This window comes from Lissotriton helveticus, chromosome 5_1 (genome assembly GCF_964261635.1).
Source record: "Lissotriton helveticus chromosome 5_1, aLisHel1.1, whole genome shotgun sequence".
Taxonomy (NCBI): domain Eukaryota; kingdom Metazoa; phylum Chordata; class Amphibia; order Caudata; family Salamandridae; genus Lissotriton; species Lissotriton helveticus.
The window spans coordinates 523,272,441-523,293,898 of record NC_136065.1 but is presented as its reverse complement, the minus strand read 5'-3'; the positions used below and the strand labels follow the sequence as shown (position 1 = coordinate 523,293,898).

At 43.2% G+C, this 21,458-nt stretch overlaps 1 protein-coding gene across 5 annotated transcripts in view; it reads left to right on the top strand.

The window, feature by feature from the left end:
- Positions 1–21,458, top strand: part of ATP13A2 (ATPase cation transporting 13A2) — an 861,654-nt gene that overhangs the window by 658,210 nt on the left and 181,986 nt on the right. For all 5 annotated transcript variants that reach the window (XM_078642867.1, XM_078642866.1, XM_078642870.1 and 2 more), the window contains one exon: positions 9,469–9,675. In XM_078642867.1, the coding sequence (XP_078498993.1) occupies positions 9,469–9,675 (207 nt within the window). The remainder of the gene's footprint in view (positions 1–9,468; positions 9,676–21,458) is intronic.

Here is a 21,458-nt window from a genome sequence, read left to right as displayed (position 1 = left end):
AGGTCTTTAGCTTGAAGTTTATAATCTGATAGTTTGCTGCAATTCCGCCGTAGTCTCAGATATTGGCCATAAGGCAGGTTTTCTCTGAGCGGACGGGGATGGAAACTCTCGTACCTCAGTAGATTGTTCTTGGCAGTGGGCTTAAAATGTGTTTTGGTTGTTAATTCCTGCCCCTCTTTCTTAATTTCTATGTCCAGAAAGATCATCTGTCGTTTGTCAAACGTGTGAGTAAACTTGAGGTGTGGATCTCGAGTATTAATCCAGATAGTAAAGTCTCTGAGTGTTTCTTCAGGTCCTTGCCAGATTACCATGACGTCGTCGATATAACGACGCCAAAACTTGATGTGATCTCTGTAGGGGTTCTCTTGTGTAAGGATGTGCCTTTCTTCAAAGTTATGGACATATAGCCCGGCTATACTAGGAGCAAAGACACTGCCCATAGATGTACCACCGATTTGGAGGTACAGGGAGCCTTCGTACTCAAAATAGTTCCTTTTGAGTGCGAGCATGGCACACTGTAAGATAAACGCTTTTGGTGTCTGGTGTTCCCAACTGTTATTTTCCAGAACGCTTTTAAGAACATCCAGGGTGGCATCTTGAGGAATACTCGTATAAAGGCTCTCAATGTCAAAACTGAGTAGGATAGTTTCATCGTCTACTTGTACATTGTTCAGGAGTGTCAGCAGGTTTTTTGTATCTCTGAGGTACGTTGGAGTAGTTTGTACGATCGGTTTCAGAAAAAAGTCGCAAAACCTAGAGAGCGGTTCCAAGAGTGAACCGATCCCTGACACGATCGGTCTTCCTGGCGGGGGGATTTTTCCTTTGTGCACTCACAACCTGCTCCACTGCAATCAGGTGTTGAAGCACACCCTGATGACGCTAGGTCATTAGGGTGGACCCCGATGATGAAGCATGTCATCACTAGGTGATGAGTGAGGGGTTTTTAAGAAAAAGAGTTTTCCTCTACTTTGTGAAAACCATCCACCGACACAGTGACTTGTGAATTCTCACTGGTGGTACTCCTTCATTTTGTTTTTTCTACTATTGTATCCAGGGGTACAGGAGTACTCCCCGTTCACTCTGGTGAACATAACCCTTGCTCTCTCCATTGTTTCTGTATATCTTGGCAGCGCACAGCTGTGAGAGTTATTAAATAGCAGCACTGTCTTCTTTACTGTCTATACGGAGAAGGCGACACAACTATTGACCATGGCAGACACTCAAGGCTTAACATTCTCGACTGATGAAATCGACTCTATCATGGGCAATCTTGCGGCGTTTGCGGATGCAAACATAAGCAGTACAATATCCCAGACATCAGACTGGGACAAATTGACGGAAATGAAAAGGAACAGAATAAGAACCATTCTACACGGCACTATATTAAAGGAATATGTGACAAACCAAATGGCACCTAAAGGCTTACTAGTATCTAATGCCCCTCGTATCTTTCTGGACGATCATGAATTCCGAAGAGACTGGGCACGTATAGCATGGCATTGTACCCATGATTGGATCATGCTGATCCTCAAGACTGCCCTACGCCTCTCTGAAAAAATCCAGATCGAAATACAGGTGACTGAAGCACAGATAAAAGCTAGCATCACGGGATATAAAAAGAAACTAGATGATCTCAACAAAGAGATGAATGAATATAGGGACAACCTTACCCAACAAAAGGTACAGAAGTTCCAGAAGGATCTTAAACGCTTTTCCTTTGTAAAGGCCTATCCCTATTCTGATGCTGACTACAAAGCTTCCACAGGACCAGATCAAGACTCTGATGCATCCAGCAACACATCCAACAGCTCCAGCAATAGTGGTAGTTCAGGGAATGGAAACCAAAGACAAAGACAAAGAGGAGGATTTAGAGGACATTATCAATGGCCACAATACAACCAACCTCCTTTCCCGACACCATTCATGCCAGATCAATCATTCCCCATGTATGGATGGCAACCACCATTCCAACCGCACTTCTTTCCACCCAGCCAGTACCGCCCTCCTTTTCAGAACAGAGGCAGGCGCAGCAGAGGTCGGAAGAGAACCGGAAACAATGTACAGTGGGAAGACGAGGACCCAGTGGGCAACAATACGAGGAGCAGAGCAGGAGTGAGCAAACCAGGACCAAGCAACAAGACGAACTAGTCACCAACCTTTCCTCAAGGAGTCTCACTACAACTGAAACTAAAGTGCTGAACAAGGGCCTGGGCTTTGTACCCACGAGACATTTGGACAAATTCAAACTACATTGCGAATTGGCCAATTTCTTTCGGAAATTGAAACTCAAAGCATTCTTTGAAAAACACCCAAGCAGTGAAAATGACGAAACACCCAACGAAACAGGCCTCAAAATTAAGTCAAAGTTCACACCACCTCCACACACTATCCCTGTGGAAATCCACACATTTGAACAGGCCGTGTTCAAAGACATTGAAGAAATGAGGGAACCCAGACAATTTGAAAACAATAGCAGGGCAGAATGCGAAGCAATTTTGCAATTGAAGAATGACGCCTCAGTCATAATAAAACCAGCTGACAAGGGCGGTGGCCTTGTTGTCATGAATAAGAGTGATTATGACACTGAATGCAGGAGGCTACTCAGTGACATCAAGAGCTACCAACCCCTATCAAGAGATCCGACTGAGGAACTGAGAGCAGAAATTTTGGAACTTGTTGAGACAACTGAGGCCTCTGGTGCAATCTCTAAACAGGAAGCGGATTACCTCTGTAAAACAGAAGGGAAAATCCCGTATTTCTATACTTTGCCAAAGATGCACAAAGGAAAAATCCCCCCGCCAGGAAGACCGATCGTGTCAGGGATCGGTTCACTCTTGGAACCGCTCTCTAGGTTTTGCGACTTTTTTCTGAAACCGATCGTACAAACTACTCCAACGTACCTCAGAGATACAAAAAACCTGCTGACACTCCTGAACAATGTACAAGTAGACGATGAAACTATCCTACTCAGTTTTGACATTGAGAGCCTTTATACGAGTATTCCTCAAGATGCCACCCTGGATGTTCTTAAAAGCGTTCTGGAAAATAACAGTTGGGAACACCAGACACCAAAAGCGTTTATCTTACAGTGTGCCATGCTCGCACTCAAAAGGAACTATTTTGAGTACGAAGGCTCCCTGTACCTCCAAATCGGTGGTACATCTATGGGCAGTGTCTTTGCTCCTAGTATAGCCGGGCTATATGTCCATAACTTTGAAGAAAGGCACATCCTTACACAAGAGAACCCCTACAGAGATCACATCAAGTTTTGGCGTCGTTATATCGACGACGTCATGGTAATCTGGCAAGGACCTGAAGAAACACTCAGAGACTTTACTATCTGGATTAATACTCGAGATCCACACCTCAAGTTTACTCACACGTTTGACAAACGACAGATGATCTTTCTGGACATAGAAATTAAGAAAGAGGGGCAGGAATTAACAACCAAAACACATTTTAAGCCCACTGCCAAGAACAATCTACTGAGGTACGAGAGTTTCCATCCCCGTCCGCTCAGAGAAAACCTGCCTTATGGCCAATATCTGAGACTACGGCGGAATTGCAGCAAACTATCAGATTATAAACTTCAAGCTAAAGACCTCACGTGCAAACTGAAACAACGAGGGTATCCAAACAGAATAATTGAGAAGTGCCAAAAAAGAGCAAGGAATCAACCTCGTGATTCTCTACTTGAAGAAAACATGTCCCGGAATGATTCTATTCCCCTCACATGTGTTACAACGTACAATTCCGTTTCAAACAATGTGAGTAAGAGCATCAAAAAACATTGGCAAATCCTCAACACAGGCGCGCTGAAATGGGACAAACCACTTTTTTCTTATAAAAAAGCACCAAGTTTAAAAGACAGCCTTGTCAACACAAGGCCAAAGAATGCAACGATCAACTCTAACCCTAGCATTACTGAAATGTGGAACTTGCCACCAATTATTGGGCACTACAAATGTGGGGATTGTAGTGTATGCCATCTGACAGAGAACACGAAAACACTGAATCTTGAAGAAGGCAGAGTGTGGGAACAGCGTAAACACACGAATTGCAACAGCACCAACGTTGTGTACATGATCACATGCATCTGCGGAAAAAACTACGTTGGTATGACGACCAGAAAGGTCAAGCAACGTATTTGTGAGCATCGTAGCACAATACGCTGCAGAAAAAACGCCACCAAGTTGACGGACCATTTCCTGGATGCGAACCACACTCCGAATGACATGAGATGGACTGTCATTGAGCAGATTCCAAACGGACCCAACTCCCAAAAGATCCTACATGAGAAAGAACAACGTTGGGTGTACCGACTTTCCACTCATATCACGGGCCTTAATGATAATGTCCCTTGGGCCTCAATACTTTAAGCCTACCCACTACCCTTTAAGCAATATTCAGCCTACTCCTAACCATCTAATGAGTTGTCTACAAACATGACCGAAGCACTCTTGTAATTTTAAATAGTCATGGTCCGTTCTGGTTAGTATGACCACGCCTATATCATAACATTGGTCTTTTGTTGGGGTCTTCTGGTAATATACACCCCAGTTCTAGCTCAGAACCCCCCTTTAATATGGCTATCTACGATGCTATTACCAATATTTCACCAGCCATTCAGGTCTTTGTACACAATTACTGAAATACTCCTGATGGTCTTTTGAATATATAATATTTTTGGAATATTGTACCTCCAAGCCTGGGACTAACCCCAACTACCCAGCACAAGATTCGATCCCTCGCCTTAACTGTATCCAATTGAGGCTATGCGGCCACCGTCCTAGTATTCCTGGCGGCCTTCCGCGCACGTGATCGCGGCTTAACCACGCCCATCACGGAAGCGCCCACACTCTATTTCACTCGCGCCTTCACCCAGCCCAGTACTAGCGGGGCGGTGCAGGCAGTAGGTTACAAACTGAATTCCTCGGCAACTAACTGTGAGTAAAAGTACCCGTTTTCCTGCGGGCGTGTCTTTTTTCAACTAGCGCCAAAAACGAACGCGCCCAGGACACGAGTTGGATGATATTTCTTACCCGCATTTATCTACCTCTTAAAAATATCACTCTCTTTCAGAATACGTTTTAAAGAGGGTAACCTCCCCCGTCCCATGAAGTCCTTGAACACTCCATTGAGAGTGAGCCTTGGTTATATATACTTTCTGTCTGTCTTGTGTCTATGTTGTGTTTGTCTTATTTTGTGTTGTACAGTTTCTCTTTGACAATGCATGCACGATCGAATTGGATATAGTCTCGCACCAACTAGTCGGTATGCGAGGAAGTAACACGCGGTGACCATTTTATGAACTGCGTGTAAGTTGTGAATAGAGAAAATTACGATATTCCCTCTGTGTGCAAGTTGTGGGTAATCTACACTGTCCCACATTTCGCACCTGCACTTCCCTCCTCTAGAAGTATGCTGGAGTAGAGCCCAACACTGGTAACGCTAGACGTATGATGCTACCACTGAATTCACCATGTAACTGGGTGTGACAGCATGCTGACACAACGTTGAAGCACTGCACTACGTTACAGGCTTGTAAATATGTTCAATACTTTGACAAATGTCGGTATTTTCTTTTACAGGTTTTTTTGATTTTTTAGCTCACCCAGTGTGGAGCGAGCTAATACCACGGGCGCATTTTCGCCATCCAGTGGTCCCATGTGGTAGGATTGGGTGCGTCTTTTAGGGGACGCAGACCGTCCACCACTTGGTTGTATGGTCCTGACGAAAACCTGGTTAACCTTAACCATTAAGGTTGAAACATGTAGACCTAACACATAGACCCTATTATTTATAGAGATACACGGGCTCATTGTTACCCTATTTTATCTCGCCACGATTTTAATATTGTCCAGTTGCTTGCCAATAAAAAATCTTTATTTTACAAGTTCAAACCAGGACAATTTTTAACCCACTGATTTTTTTCATTTTTCACGCACCACCACTCACAACCTGCTCCACTGCAATCAGGTGTTGAAGCACACCCTGATGACGCTAGGTCATTAGGGTGGACCCCGATGATGAAGCATGTCATCACTAGGTGATGAGTGAGGGGTTTTTAAGAAAAAGAGTTTTCCTCTACTTTGTGAAAACCATCCACCGACACAGTGACTTGTGAATTCTCACTGGTGGTACTCCTTCATTTTGTTTTTTCTACTATTGTATCCAGGGGTACAGGAGTACTCCCCGTTCACTCTGGTGAACATAACCCTTGCTCTCTCCATTGTTTCTGTAGTTCTTTTAAACCTACCATTTTCCTCCTTATTTGCCGCAAAACTGTAAATGCCGCTAATACAATTTTAAATTTGTTTTTTTTTGTAATAACTAGGTTCTATGATTTTTACCAAACATTGTGATACTTTATCACCTAGCAGTAAATCATAGACAGACGGATATACTGGTTCCTCAATAATGACACTCCTAAAAAGTAATATACCCATATGTCTTAAAAAAATAAGCCAATAATACAGCTGGAAATTGGGGACTCTCCAGCCGCCTCTTATTCTTGGCAAAATACACCATTTTAAAGCACGCCTAGAACGATGATAGCCCCAGAGTAACCTAGATACCATTCTATCAATTTTAGTAAAGTAGAATGACGAAATTAGCGAAGGAATTGTTCGAAATAAGTATAAAAACTTCGGAAAAATTAACATTTTAATAATATTAACACGGCCGAACAAAGAAAAATGTAAGTTATTTAACCTTTCTAGCACCTTATTAGAAGAAGTTAAGACGGGCTCGATGTTAAGACGTATAATATCATCAATGTTGGGAGCAATAGTTATCCCCAGGTATTGAGCTTCTGGAGCAAAAGCTATTTCATTTGGTCGCCCCTATTCAGAGTGAATCAATTGAGTTTTAGTTATATTTAATTTATAGCCAGAGAGTGCTCCAAATTCTTCAGCTAAACTAATTATTTTTGGGAGTGCCCGTCTGATATCTGTGGTGGTAATAGCGACATCATCTGCATAAGCAAATACTTTAAAACGATTCTCACCGATTATCACAGGAATGATGTCTGTTGCAGTGCATAATTTACGAAGATAGGGTTCTAAGTATAAGGCAAACAACAAGGGGGAACAGGGACAGCCTTGCCCCCCTTGTTATGGAGAAACCTTCAGAATTAGTATCTGTTACCCTAATGACTGCTTTAGGATGGGAATAAAGAGCTTTTACTGCAGTAATATATAAATGTGGAAATCCCATCCAAATTAATACAGACCACAGGAACCCCCAGGTGACCCTGTCGAACGCTTTTTCAGCATCCAACAGGGCCACCGCAACAGGAGATTCTGAGGCCTGCGCCCAATCCAACAAGGCTATTATTTTTTTGACATGATCGGTAGTGTCTCTTTTAAAAATTAATCCGTGTTGTCTGATATAAACCAAAGATGGCATTAATGTATTTAGTCTATTAGCCAAAATCTTAGAAAAGATTTTGCTGTCTGCCGTTATAAGAGAGATAGGTCTATATGAACCTAACTCTTCACTATTTTTACCTTTTTAAAAAAAAAATATTATTGTAGCAAGCGACCATGATGCTGGTGGATGACCAGCGAAAGCAGACTGAAAAATCTTGGCCAATTCTGGCTTCAAGACATTCATAAAGACCGGATAAAATTCTAATGGAATTTGATCCGGTCCCATTGCTTTACCGGCAGCTAAGCTAAGAATGGCTGTTTCAATTTCTTCCCAAATAACTGGAGCACTAAGTATCTCTCTTTGTTCAATCAATAGTTCAGTTTTATAAATTTCTTCAAGATATTGTTTAATATCTGAATGTGATGGTTGGTTGACTTGATGATACAATATTTTATAAAATTCATTAAATGCTACCACTATGTCACCTTTCGAGGTTTTCGCATTTCCATTTATATCGAAAATTTTAAAGATCTCATTGGTCATTACGCGCTGGCGAAGTCTTTGGGCCAGAACTTTCCCTGTTTGTTCGCTCAGTTCATAACTTTCTGTGCGATATTGAGAAAAGCGTAAAGCTACCTGATCAGCAATATGAGAATAAACTTGATTACGTTTGATAGATAGATCAATTTGAGATTCTTCTCCATTTTGATTATTTTTAATATTTTCTGCTAGTCGTAATTCTGCTTCTAGAACCATGTCACAGTCTTTTTTAAATTTATCCTGATTGCATTTCAGTTGAAAATTCGAATACTTTAAAGTTTCGCCTTTATAATAGATTTAAATGTATCCCAGACTATTGGAATTGATGCGGATTCATTATTAATCTGAAAGAATTCTTGGATAATGTTCGTCATGAAAAGGATGTAATCTTGTTGTAGTAGTAGGTTCCTCTGAAACAACCAGGTTGATTGCGGGCGTGGCCCAGTAGATGGCAAATTAAGATTAAGAAAAACAGGATTATGGTCTGACAATAGTTTAGGGAGAACTTGTATTTTATATTTATCAGAAAAGAACTGGGAAAGAAAAAATAATCAAGACGGACAAATTTCCTATGTGGGGCGGAAAAAAAGCTGTATAATTGTTTATGACAAATAATGTCCTTTTGAAGCCAGAGGGTGAATACAATTGAGGTAACTAACATGGCTGATCTCTCTGCTCCTAAATAAGATTCATTCATTATAACATTTTAGAGAAATTCACCCATTGTTGTAATGTATGTTCATTTTTCTTTTCTAAGGTTTTATTGGACAAAACAGAGGTAGAAAAAAGTCCTTGAAAAAATATTTCTAAAAAGTAGATATTTCCAAGGTCCAACTTAGTGACTGCGAATTATTTTAAAGCTATTATTCTGGGGATGTTCCCTCACCTGACAACTATTGTTGCAGGTAAGTAACTTTTCTATTTTCATTAATGTTGTGTAGTAAAGTAGTGTTCTAACAGCTGCTGTTTGCCCCAGCATTTCATCCTGTAAAACATTGCCTCGTCTCTTTTACCCCTTCTAAAAACCATGCTTGTGCACACAGAAATGTGCTCCGCCGTTTCTAATCTGTCTCAAAACCTACTGGGTGGATAATGTTTTCCAATTTCTTTCCCTACTTGTATATCTGCCCCTGTTACCCTCTGCACACACATTGATTTCTCCCATGCGCCAGTTCATCCTTTTCACATGTCCATTTTCTCTTTTCTCTTTACCTTCTTTTCCTATTTTTCTTTACTATATTCCCTCTTTTCCTCTTATATACCTTACGCCTCACTCCCCTTTATTCACCATATCTGTATCCTTCTTCTCCTTCTATATCTTTACTTAATCTCCCCTCTCCCTTTCTCACTCCCCTTGATCCTATTATGCTCTCTCCTCTCACTCCCTCCTTTTTCCATTCTCTCTCATTCTCATCATCTTTCTTTCTCTTTCTTCTGATCGCCTGTTGCTTCATTTGCCATTTCTCTCCCTTTAGCCCGCTGTCTTCATGCTTCTTGCTTATCTTGGTTCCTGGCTCAGTTGTTTTCCCTTTCCCTATCTCCACCTACCCATAGACAGGAACGCTGACTGAAGAAGGCCTGGATGTTTGGGGTGTTGTGCCCCTAGATCGGGACTGCTTCCTGCCAATTCAGCACGAGTTACGTCATCTTCCAGATGGACCCTTACTCTATTCCCTTGCGGCCTGCCATTCTGTGACTCTACTGAAAGATCATCCCATCGGAGACCCTATGGATCTGAAGATGATTGAATCGACAGGCTGGGTATGCATCGCTGATTGATGATTTTGTGTTTTGGCAAGCATGCTGTATGTCAGTATTTTGGCACCCATTGTTGTCGGCCAAACCATTACTTCACCATTACCTTTACTTTGACAAAAGTGATTTACTATTTCAGCTGTGATCCTAGCCAATTCGGATGCAAGAGCCATGTCAGATTATATGTTGAAAAGTAAAGGCCACATTAATGGTATAAGAAATAAATGTGGCAAAATAAAGATGCAGGCTATTTTAAGTGTGTATATATATATTAGTGGGTAGGTCTGTGAGCAGGTGCAGATAGCTGACTGGACCTGTGTGGCATCTGAGTGAGAGGAAGGTGTGGTAGATAGATGAGTTGCTGGATCAGTGAGTTTGATTAGTCTGTGTGTGATTGGATTGATGAATTTGGTAATGCTACTGCCGGGTTATTAGAGTAATGGGTTGAAATAGGGTTACGTAGGCGAGTGAGAGGCTAAGTCTGTGAATAGTGCTAGGAGACACGTAGGGGAGTACAGTGGCTCCTGCAGGGGCATTTATGAATAATTAGATTTAAAGACTAATAAAGTTGTGCCTACTCTATCAAATAAGGTCCCATTGTATAAATAAAAGCTGTAAGGAAAAAAAAACGCAATAATAAGCATACCAAAAATAAATGTGTTATTTTTAATCAGACTAAAAGGATGCTATATATGTGAATGGGAGTTATGAATCAGTGTACGGGGTGAGTCAAAGGTGTAATAATGGTGACAACAAATACGGCATGCAAGGGAAAAATGCAGTAGCTGTAAATCTAGAAAGGGTAGTCCATTGCTATTCTTCTAGTTGTCTCCTAAATCTTCCTCTAAAAGAGGGAGAATTTAGCCCAAAGTAAGTGATTTGTTGATGTCTCAACTCCAACAACTACTTAATACAGGACCATCGTCAGGGAAAGGTTATATGCAATAGGATTTTAGCATGCCTGAAGGTATAAAACAAATAGAAATTAAACTTGATATGAGACCATATAAGAATTATTATGGGGCCCTACAGGCAATCACAGACGCCTGTCTTATGTAATTTATTAGAAGAAGTCTTGTAAGAGAAATAAATCTAGAAAAGCACAAAAAAAAATCATTTTGTATAATAAAACAGAGGCAAAAGCTCAAGATTAAAGGGTTATCTGAACGCTTACTTCAAAAAATGGACAAAAAGGCAGAATGAAATGGTGATAACAATGGAATAAATCGTGAGGGCTTTCTGTAAGGAAGATGAAAAAGGAGAGGAAAATGATGCATCAAAAAATGGGCCAACCATATGACCGTAAGTAAGGGGAAATAAACCTGAATCATGTGTCTAGTCACCAGTGAATTGCAATTTTTCCCAGGAGGAAGCCGGGTGGGTGATTCTTTTCTGAAATGGGGAATGACGTTTCACCAATCATAAAGGGGAGAGGGAAAAAAGTTCTTATGGACGGACCACTCAGTTTCCCGAGACTTAATACTAATACTACAGAGACATCCTACCAATAGGCAAAAGAACCATCACTGCCTATATTCGCCTGACAAAATAATTCTCATTTTTCAAAGGAACTCTCACACACACACTGATCTTTGAGTCCTGCGTCTGGTACCACTATTGTTGCCAGATGGGCTTGATACCACTTTTGGAGGGAGCGCTTTGATGGTAGCCCTAAAGACTATGGTAGGGGTCTGGAAACAGTGCAAAGTTAAAATAGCAGGTAAACCCCAAAACGAATTTGATTAATGGGCCACCATTGGTTAGATTAAAAACAGGGCAGGATGCCATTGGGATTTTCCTGATTGACTCAGACATTCTTGTGTCAACATGTTTCTGCTGCGTAATGTGTGCCCAAAACATAATCCCAGGTTTCATCAGGACCTAACGCATCCCGTTATGACGTCATACATGTTAATTTTAATTAGTAGTCCGTCTATGGGTTTGCCACTTATCCACTCCAATCATATGTTACTTCACCATCAAGTGCTTACGGAGGTGCAAATTTACTCCCAGTTTTTTTTAAAGGGTGTTAAGCATGCCCCATGGAAATCTTGCGGGCAGGTGTCTCCTTTGTCAGACTTACCCCATGGCACGCACCCGACTTCTCTACTAATTAGGTTCCGCAGCTCCCGAATATTCGCAGGACTCAATGACGAAGCATGCCACACTCCAGTGTGGGTGGGAGTCCTTTTAAAAAATAAGATTTATTTTTTTCTGGTGAATATAGGTAGTGGTGGTAATTTTGCCTAGTGGTAGGACTTCTCTCTAGTATTAGGAATGACGTGCCACAGCCCATGCAAGTTCTGGCCAAGAAGAATTTATAGTGATGACGGAAAGAATACTTGTGGCGGATATCTCTTCAACTGAAACTAATATGGGGGGCAGGACGTTGGAGGGTGGCTCTTGCTATTCTACAGAGACCCTTACTTGAGGGATGTCTTGGGGCACCTAACTTCAAAATGTACTACGTGGCGGCAGAGCTGCAGTGGCCTCTACACTGGCTGAGCATGACCTCATGCCCCGACGACCGGCCATCTGCACGATTCTGGTAGGGACTAGCATGTACATATGACTGACAAACAGTCCACAATGGGAGAACACGACAGATGGCGGTGGCGCCGTGTGCTGGCGGTGATTTGTGTTTGACAGGGGCCCCGTACTCCATATTCACTGATAATAGGGATATGGCACGTACGTGATCTCCAGGGAGTGACTAGGAGACATGATTTTGCACCATGGCGGTAGGTAAGGATTGACCACTTAGCGTATCTCTTCCGTGATGGCACCTGTATGTCCTTCCAAGTTTTAATGGATAAATATAGCATAGGTGCGGGACACTTCCTGACATACCACGCCATACAACACACAGTGCGCGCCTCCTGGAATTCCAGGGTAACGGAACCATCCCCATCACCAGGGCTACATGTTCTCCTCCACACAGAGGCATGCGCTGAGCTATCACCACACTATACACGACCCTGACCTCGAGAACACCAGAAGACATGAGGGATGCGTAGAGTAGGTGGAATAATGTTCCACAATCGCAACCCCAGATTTCACTTCACACAATTTAACTACATACAGCAGGCCTATCTTCGCCCCAATGCATAAAGCACATGTGCCAGCGACTGCCTCTGAATGTCCTAGGTGCAAGACTGTGGAATCCATTTTTTTTTTCACATGTTATGGGAGGGCCCAGTGTTGCAGTTTACCTGGCCGGAGGTCACAACCTGTTTTTTTAACACACTCTAGCACCCACTCCTGAGTCCTCTCTCCTGGGCCTCCGTCCTAAGGCTAAAGCAGACAAACATTTATAGACCTTGTGTTTTGTAATATTTAAACAGTAAATTGTAATGTCATGGAAGACACTCTGAGCCCCAGACACACAGCGATGGCGACTTAGATTGTTGCAATGAGACCGTGCAGAAGCTGCCCCACCCCAGCTGCTGTGCACAAAGGGAGTTGGCATGGTGGGAGTGAGGATCTGGAAGACCTACATTGAAAACATTAAGGCCAAGAATGACACCCACCCACCCAGAAAGGAATGTCCAGCGGAATTCACTGGGATGCCGCTGAGAAAGTAACCCGACCGCAAGCTGCATAGCCTTCCCTATTCATTGGTAGTCTCAAGACTTTCCTGCAGCTTAATACAGCCCGACCCATTAGCACCTGCGCCCCTCATCCGCAAGTGCCCCACCAGTCCGGTGGCGCTCAGAGGCAATAATACTCGTATCCCAGATAGCCTACCACATCTCGACAGCACCGCCCAGACCACACTAGTTTTATTCTATACAGACTCCACCGTCACAACTGTTTTGTGACTGTTAATCTTTTATTTGCATTTAGTCCTTGGTTGGACGATGTAGTTTGAGACATAGTGTTTATTATGTGCACGTAACATGTCTGATTATCCTCTCTGTGACTTGTTGCTGAAAAGAAAAAAGAAAAAAATTGTTGGGCAGAAAAACGGTTCAAAGTATACAACTGAAACAATAACATTGAACATAAACCTTTCAGCACTTTTCCTTTACACATAATCCAGTCGATATAGTCAGTTTAATCATTCCTGCTTTTCCACTGAAACACCACAGGACAGACCCAACGTTCCCTTGTACAAAAACTACTATGTGTCCCGCAAGCACTTCTCAGGTCATTGGGTCCAGAGCACACCCAAACCTTGAGCACCCAAATTGCCAGTCTTCCCAAAACCTCATATTCTGTCTTGCAATTCTCTCCAAGGGTGCCATATTTTGTAACATTTTCATGGGCACCCACGAGCTTTGTACACAGATCTTTAAGTTTGCATGCACCAGCCCATGCCGATTGTCCATTGTTCAAGGTGAGGGATTACCCTACCCCAATAGCATACAAAGTGTCGCCGGGCAACTATCAGTGTCACATTGCAGAATAACAGGCTCTATTTTTGTCCAATATGCCCTTAAACTTGAGCAGTACCACAAAGTATATAGTCCTGTTCTCGCCCGCCCATATCCAAAGGACATTTGTCACTGTCAGTTTTCCGTATCCGGAAAAGCCTGGTCCTGGTAAAGTGTGCCCAGTGAAGTATTAGGAGTTACACTCGCGGAAACCAAGCCTTTTTGGCAACCTCGCATGAAGTGGCATGCCTTTCCACAGTTGTCATCCTCCAGCCTCTACAGATCTCCTTCCTGTTTTCCCTTTGTGTGTCCAGTGAAGATTAGCTGTGTTCACTAGCATCCTCTAGATCTGACAGATTGCATGTCTGTATAGCAGAATGGATAGTCTCCTTTGGAGACTCATCCATGACCTCCTGTAGTTTCTCCCCATATCCTGCAAGGACGTGTTTTGCTTGTACATATTGAAAACATTGACTATCAGCTAGGTCATAATCTTGCTCTAGTTCCTGGAATGAGAGAAGCCCGTGTGGTCCCCAAATATCATCCCATTTTGCTATTCCTATTTGATCCCAGTGTTTCCTTCTTCCAGTGATTTCAAGGCTGGCAGGGCGTTTGATTTCCACATAGGGGTCTCACATGTCACCTGTCCCTTCCATCCCAATTGCGAGGTGGCTTTCTTCCAAATCTTAATTATAAGTTCTGTCGAGGTTTGGATGTTGGGCAACCAATTCCCCCCCATAACAGCCCTGCTAAGATATCCTCTCAGATTCATTGCACTTATGTCAGCCATTAGTGAGGATTCCTGTAGGAAGGGAAAGGCCCACCTGTTAACCAGTGGTAGTTGTGTTGATCCAGCAGTGTACCAACAACAAATACTCCAATACCATATACTCACCTGGGCCCATTAACACACACACAAATTGAGTAAACCGCTGGAGTCAAAGTTTATTATTTTTCCACACTTTAAGATTGATTATCTCTTATTCCTATTCAACATTTCACTAATCATAAAGTTCTTTCCTCTGGTCGATGGACCATTAGTTGAACTAGTTGATGGTGAAAAATCTAACTCAATTCTAACCTTGACACTTTAAGCAAAATAACCACAGACTCAGGAAGGGTTTAAATCTTTATCTAAATTATTTACGTGTGATCCACTCCAAAGTACAGTACATTTACCTTCACTCATAGGAGAGAAAATTCAATTAATCAAATAATTTACTCATACTTCAAACTTGCAATGACTTATACACAGAAAGGAGAGGACAGAGAGAAAAGAACATCGGCAACCTCACAAAATTGATAATTACCTAGGATGGTGTGAAGACCAACCCCCTGTCCAAAGGGCTGGTAGGGGTCGCCCGGGATAGTACAGGAGACAAAAACTTCAGGACAGGATAGCTGACCTCTCTAACACCGACGATCACGTCGCACCCCTTTCTGACACTCTCTTCCTCCTCAAGATTCTTCCGGCGATCTTCTTTCTAAGCCTAATAATTAGGATAGTAGGTTCTGCATTCAGTTCTTCATCAGTATCTCACAGCATCTCTCCAACAGCACCCACGGTTCGCAGCATTTCAGCATCAACGTCTGACTCACTAACTAAACTGCCTCAATTATACCTTTTCTCTCATCATGTACCACCCATTAAAGTTTCAATATCGTAAAATACTAACATTGATTGGTCAGGCAAGGAAGGGAAGATCATCACACCATGCTTACATATCACTCTTTTCAGTTAGCCCTTTGTTAATAAATCCATCCCCTTAATTTTTATTCAAACTTTATTTTCCCACACGCATTCACATTACATTCAATACAAATGTTTAAATTTAATATGTGGTTTCGTTCATTCAGGTCGTGTACTGCCGGTTTCTCAGGCTTCAAGCAGGATGTGGCCTTGCACTCTTCTTGAACCACATGTCATTCTTCCAGGCTAACTTCCACTTGCCAATGCTGCTTACTCCAGACATACCCAAGAGGCCAAAATGCACGCTAATAATAAAGTCAGAAAAACAGACCTTGCTTTCAAGAATAAATGGTTTCACTGTATGCCACCCATCTCTACTCTCATTCCCTTTACTCATTAATACTTTCCCCGCATTAACATTAGTAAAAATAGCTCCATTTAGTTTCAAGCAAGCAGATGCAAAGCATGTGAGTCTTTGAGAAACCATATTATTACCTTCTGCTCATGTGCAAGAATTCCATCCAAGTGACAGCTCGTCATACTGCATAGATGCAGTTGACGCATGCGCAATAAAGATTTCCTGTTAGCCATTTTAGAAAGCCAATCGAGTTACTCATGTTAATAAACACATGAGCAAGCTCCTCTGCCCCTTAATTTAATGTGGTACGCATTAGTTTCACACAATACGTAATTAAGAACATGTTAGTAAGTTAAATGAGAAGATTGCTTCCGAGCAAGTCTCTTTATCTACGAGTCCCTGCTCCAGCAGTGTCTCCCGGTAATAAAGCTGTAAATTGGGGAGGTCAATCCCACCCTCATAGCGATTCCTGGTCAGGGTCTGTTTGGCTATTCTCAGGGCTCTTCCATCTCAGAGTAATTTTCATGTAGCTGCATCTGTTGCCTGGAAAAAAAACATCCGGGAGCTCATAAAATGTAGTCTGTAGCACATAGAGGAATTCAAGCAGCATTAGCATCTTGAAAATGGCCGCTCTGTCCATTAGCTACTTAGGGAGTTACTTCCAATGGTACATGTACTGACTATAATCTTTCAGTATCCAGCCCACATTTTTCAAACGGAATTCATAGGGGCCAGGGTCACATAGGTTCCTACATATCTGAATCTCTGTGGACACCCTTAACTTATGCCAGCTAATGCTTATACTGGAGTATTTTCCAAATATGTCTAAAATTATGTGCCCGAAACTTAGCGAGTCTGCCAGTATTGTCGGCGTAGAGTGAGATAATGTCATTCCAGTCCGGACCACATCTTAACCCCTGGATCTAGGTATCTACTCAAATCCAGCATGCTAGAGGTGCCAATGCCAGGGCAAAAAAGAGGCGAGAACGGGCATTCCTATTTCGACCATTTTCCCAAGTTGAATTCTGCCAATATCGTCTAGTTTACCCTGACTCTCTCCACTGGATTTGTTATATAGCAGCTGTAGCTGTGCTGCATGCTATTCCCATAACCCCATCTTGTGCAGAACAATGGCCTTTTTTGCACCCAAGGGCAGCAACATTGCTGGCTCTGTAAAGGATGAGCCACTAGAGAGCCACCCAAACAGACTTCCAAGAAAATGACGTGTGGATTGCAATGGTATGAGACTTGATTGATTGGGTGCAATTAATTTAGCAGTCACTTCTAGCAATCAGGCAAACAACCACTTCGCCAGTACCTGGACCTCTGCATTGAGCAGTGTTATCGGCCAGTAGACCCAACACTGGTACTCTGATTATCCTACTTTATGAATAAGGACATTGGTGGCTATTTTGAGGTCTTGATGCCTGCCTATCTCACCTTGCTCCGTAAAATATATTTCTTTTTTTTCTCAATTCATGTTTATTGACAGCACAAGTATAACCATAGCCTGCAGAATCACAAATGACATGTATTGCATAGCATCGTTGGACTGCCCCTCCCGATGTCTTGCACTGCTCATCTGGTCCCTCTAGAGTGTCTCTAGGCTACTCCTCAACAGATATGCACAGGGACCCACACATATTGCCCCTGTAGGCATTCCAATCACTCCAGATTTTCCCCCATTTTCGGCGGCAGCCTCTGCCCTCATAAATCACCCTATCAGCCATCATGCACCAATTTATGTCTCATTTCCAGGACTCTAGGTCTGAGTTTTGGCTTGCTCTCCATAACCTTGCATGGTTCCTTTTGGCCACTATCAGCACTATTGTCATACATAGTCGCTGGGCTCTCATGACCCGGTGTTGCCCCAAATTTTCAGTATACACTATTTTCCGGAGAGACTTGCACCCTCTCCTTCCATCTCCCTTGGGTAGTCTATAACCTCCGACCAGTAGGGTTGCACCGCAAAGCAGTTCCATAGTATGTGTAGGAAGGGGGCCATTTGGCCACAACCACACAGGCAGTCTGCATCTTTCGTACATCCCATTTTTACTAAGGTGTATCGGATGTAGTAGGAATGATGTAGAATTCGAAGCTGGATGAGCCAAAACCCTGAATGTATTGCCACCTCCCTCTGGCCTGCCAGAGCCTCCTCCCACTCCCCATCCTCGAAGCCTCCCACCTATTTTTCCCATTATTCTTTCAACTGAGTCAGGGTATCTGGTGTATTATTAAGGATTTTCTTGTTAGTCAGGGACGTGACTTGCCTGGGCAGTAGTCCATCTAACAGTCTGTCTTTTATGAGTGAAGAGTCGGGTAAGTTTTTGTTGTTAGGCAGGACCACTCGCGCCGCATGATGAATTTACATATACCTGAAGGTCTCAGTAGGGGTCAATTGGAATTCCTGTCTGAGGCCCACCCAAGGGATAATGTCACTTTGCATCCAGATATCTCTCGCTTTGGTGATGCCTATAAGGTCCCACTTATCATACCTTGGTTGCCTCTGTAATGTCCAAGCTTCTGTGTCCCAGAGCAGGGTCGCTTGTGTCACCTTGCTTTTCCACCCCAAAAACGCTGCGTTCTTGTGCTACAGTTGCACCACAAACTTTGTGAAGTATGTCAAGTCTCCTCTTTTAATCCCTCCATTGAGTGCTTCCACGTATCTGTGGGTCCCAATATTGCTAAGTCCATTTGGATTGCATCCATTAATCATATTTCCTAGTGGGATACTCACTTTTTCCTTCCATCAGAAAGTAACCTAGTCCAGACATGGTGTTGAAGGTACTGCGGGCATAGGAGTACTGTCCTTTTGAGTGGTGCTCGTCTCCCCAGATATCCATGGGCCCTCTGGTTATAACAAATGTCCGTAATGGGGTATCTCATCCTAGTTGCTGACTACCTCTAATAAGGTTGAGTTCTCCCTTCATAGTAAGGTTAATGTGCCCTGACTAATTTTGTTATTGTGTCCGGAGCCCATACCAGACTATCACCCAACTTTTCTAACATTATGTACTGGAGTTGGAAATACCAAGACATTATAGTTATTTGTTTACCCTCCACACCCCTTTTACTGCTGTGTAGCAGCCCACATGGTGTTCCCATGTCTTGCAAACCTTCAGTGGGAGTCATTTAAGGGCCAGTATTCCTTCACTCCTAGAACCTGTGGAGAAACAACAGTATAGCAGGGCCCTTTACCGTCATCTTCCCAGGAACGCGCAATTGTTCGCCACTAGCTGGACCACCTGCATAATGATCAGATCTATCTCACCACTAGTCTTTTCCCCAAACATTTACATTCCACGATAAAATGGTGAGCCCCATACCTTAAATATTAAACTATTCCTCTAAGTGTGGAAAAGGCCTTCTTCTGTGTCTCATGCCTGTGTGTGCCCAGTAGTGTCGATTCCCTCCCATTCAAGTCTTTTAACTCCCCATCCTCCCCTCTTGCTGCAGGTACCATACCTCTGGCATCCCCAATGCACAAGGTGTCTGTTGCACTGCTCATCCCAATATCAGACCAGTCTGTCATCAGCTGATCACCAGCTCTCGCAAATTGTGATCATGCTGATCCCTCAAAGAGGAGAAATAACAGATTCAGCCCCCCTGCCGCCTCTGGTATCTCTCCGGACACTGAAGATTCAGTCCGGATGTCCAAGTCAGAAATGATTGTGCTTGTGTTATACATGGTGAGATCCTCGTTGTCTAATTCTGTTCCCCAGTCCCCTCTCAGTTTCTTTCGGTTTATTGATCTCCAGACCCCCTGGACTACAGCACAACTCCTCAGGTGTAATGAAAAACCATGATCTCTCTTCTAAGTTCACTTTAAATTTGGCTGCAAATATCATCAGGTATAGAGAGAAGCGCTAAACAGGGACTTCAGGTCCCATATTATGTTTCAACCTGCTGGAGGTGGAATCAAGCTCTATTGTGAGCCATATCGATACCTAATTTGACCCGCAGAGCGGGACACGCTCTACAGGGACTCCAGGTCTCAGACTGTTTGTCAACCTGCTAGATTCGGGGTCAGACTCCATCAGGCGCCATAAAGATCCCTCATTTGGCCGCTGCGCGGGACACACTTGGGCCAAGGGCAGTTCCATCTTATGCATGTCTACGCCTGGAGGAGGCAGGGCTTTGCCGGGCCACCCCCCGCGGCTCGTGTCTAAACGTGTCAGCAAAGCATGTGTGCCTTCCAGTGGGGGCTACAGTTGGATTAAAGTGGGCTAGGGACTGTTCAAAGTTGAAATGGTTTAAAGAAAGCTAAGGGAGGATAGAGAAGCCTCTCCAGAGAAGACGTGTGGCACCACTCTCAACTCCTGCCTGGTATGTGCTATAATGGTAATTGACAAAGAAATAATCCTAGCGGAACGACACCTATTGCTGGAGATGGGTGAGCCACCCATGAGACTTCTGGGTGACCTGCTCGAAGTGGTTCCACAATCAAAGTGGCTGCAGCGCTCATACACTTTCTAGTGCAATGCCTACCTCTGAACTTTTAACTATCAATGCGTATGGGCCCCCTACAAAGTAAAAAGAGGAAGCCAAGCATACAGGTCAACACAGGGTCTCTAGAACCACCAGGGCTGCAAACGTGCAGAGCGGTACGGCTAACAAGCTATTTCCTTCTCCATGGCTCAATTTAGCCAAAATCCTCACCCCTGAAACCACTGACCAAGCAAATGGTTTACTAAGGACTGACGCAAGGCAAAATGCCAACTTGTCAAAGCTGTTAAGATGGGTGCCCGTGATAATTTCCATGCTACCCGCATAATTACAAACTGATAATCTCTAGTACCAAACATGGTTGGGTAGACTCCAATTTGCTAGCCCTAGTTGAGGCCTCAAACAATAATGATTCAGTCATTTTGGCATATTTTTGCACATTGCTGCCCTAAATCTATCAGCCCCCTAGAACTAACAATCCAACCACAGCAGTGGGTTGAACATTTCTCTGCAATTTATGCCCAACCTGGTATAGAGCTGGATGTTGCAGTAATTGAAAAGATAACCCCAGAAAGGTTAAAGCAACCTCCCCACTCTGTTGTACTCTCCAAGAAACTCTTCAAGTGATCAAGGCCAATGCCTCCTGGGAAGGATTCAGGTCTAGATCGAATCCCTGGCGATTTGTTTCATTCCGAACCAATTGTCTGGGGCCCCTACATAAATATACTTTTGAATGAGATATCGGCAGGCAGATGTGTCCCAGAATTCTTGAAAACGCTGAGATCATCCCATTTTACAAAAAGGGTGACAGAGGAATTCCAAATAATTGTCGGTCCATCAGCTTTATAGATCACCTGCAGAAGATATTCTGCCACCAGATTTTGGGTAGACTCCAGGACTGGGTGGGCGAAGATTCTAT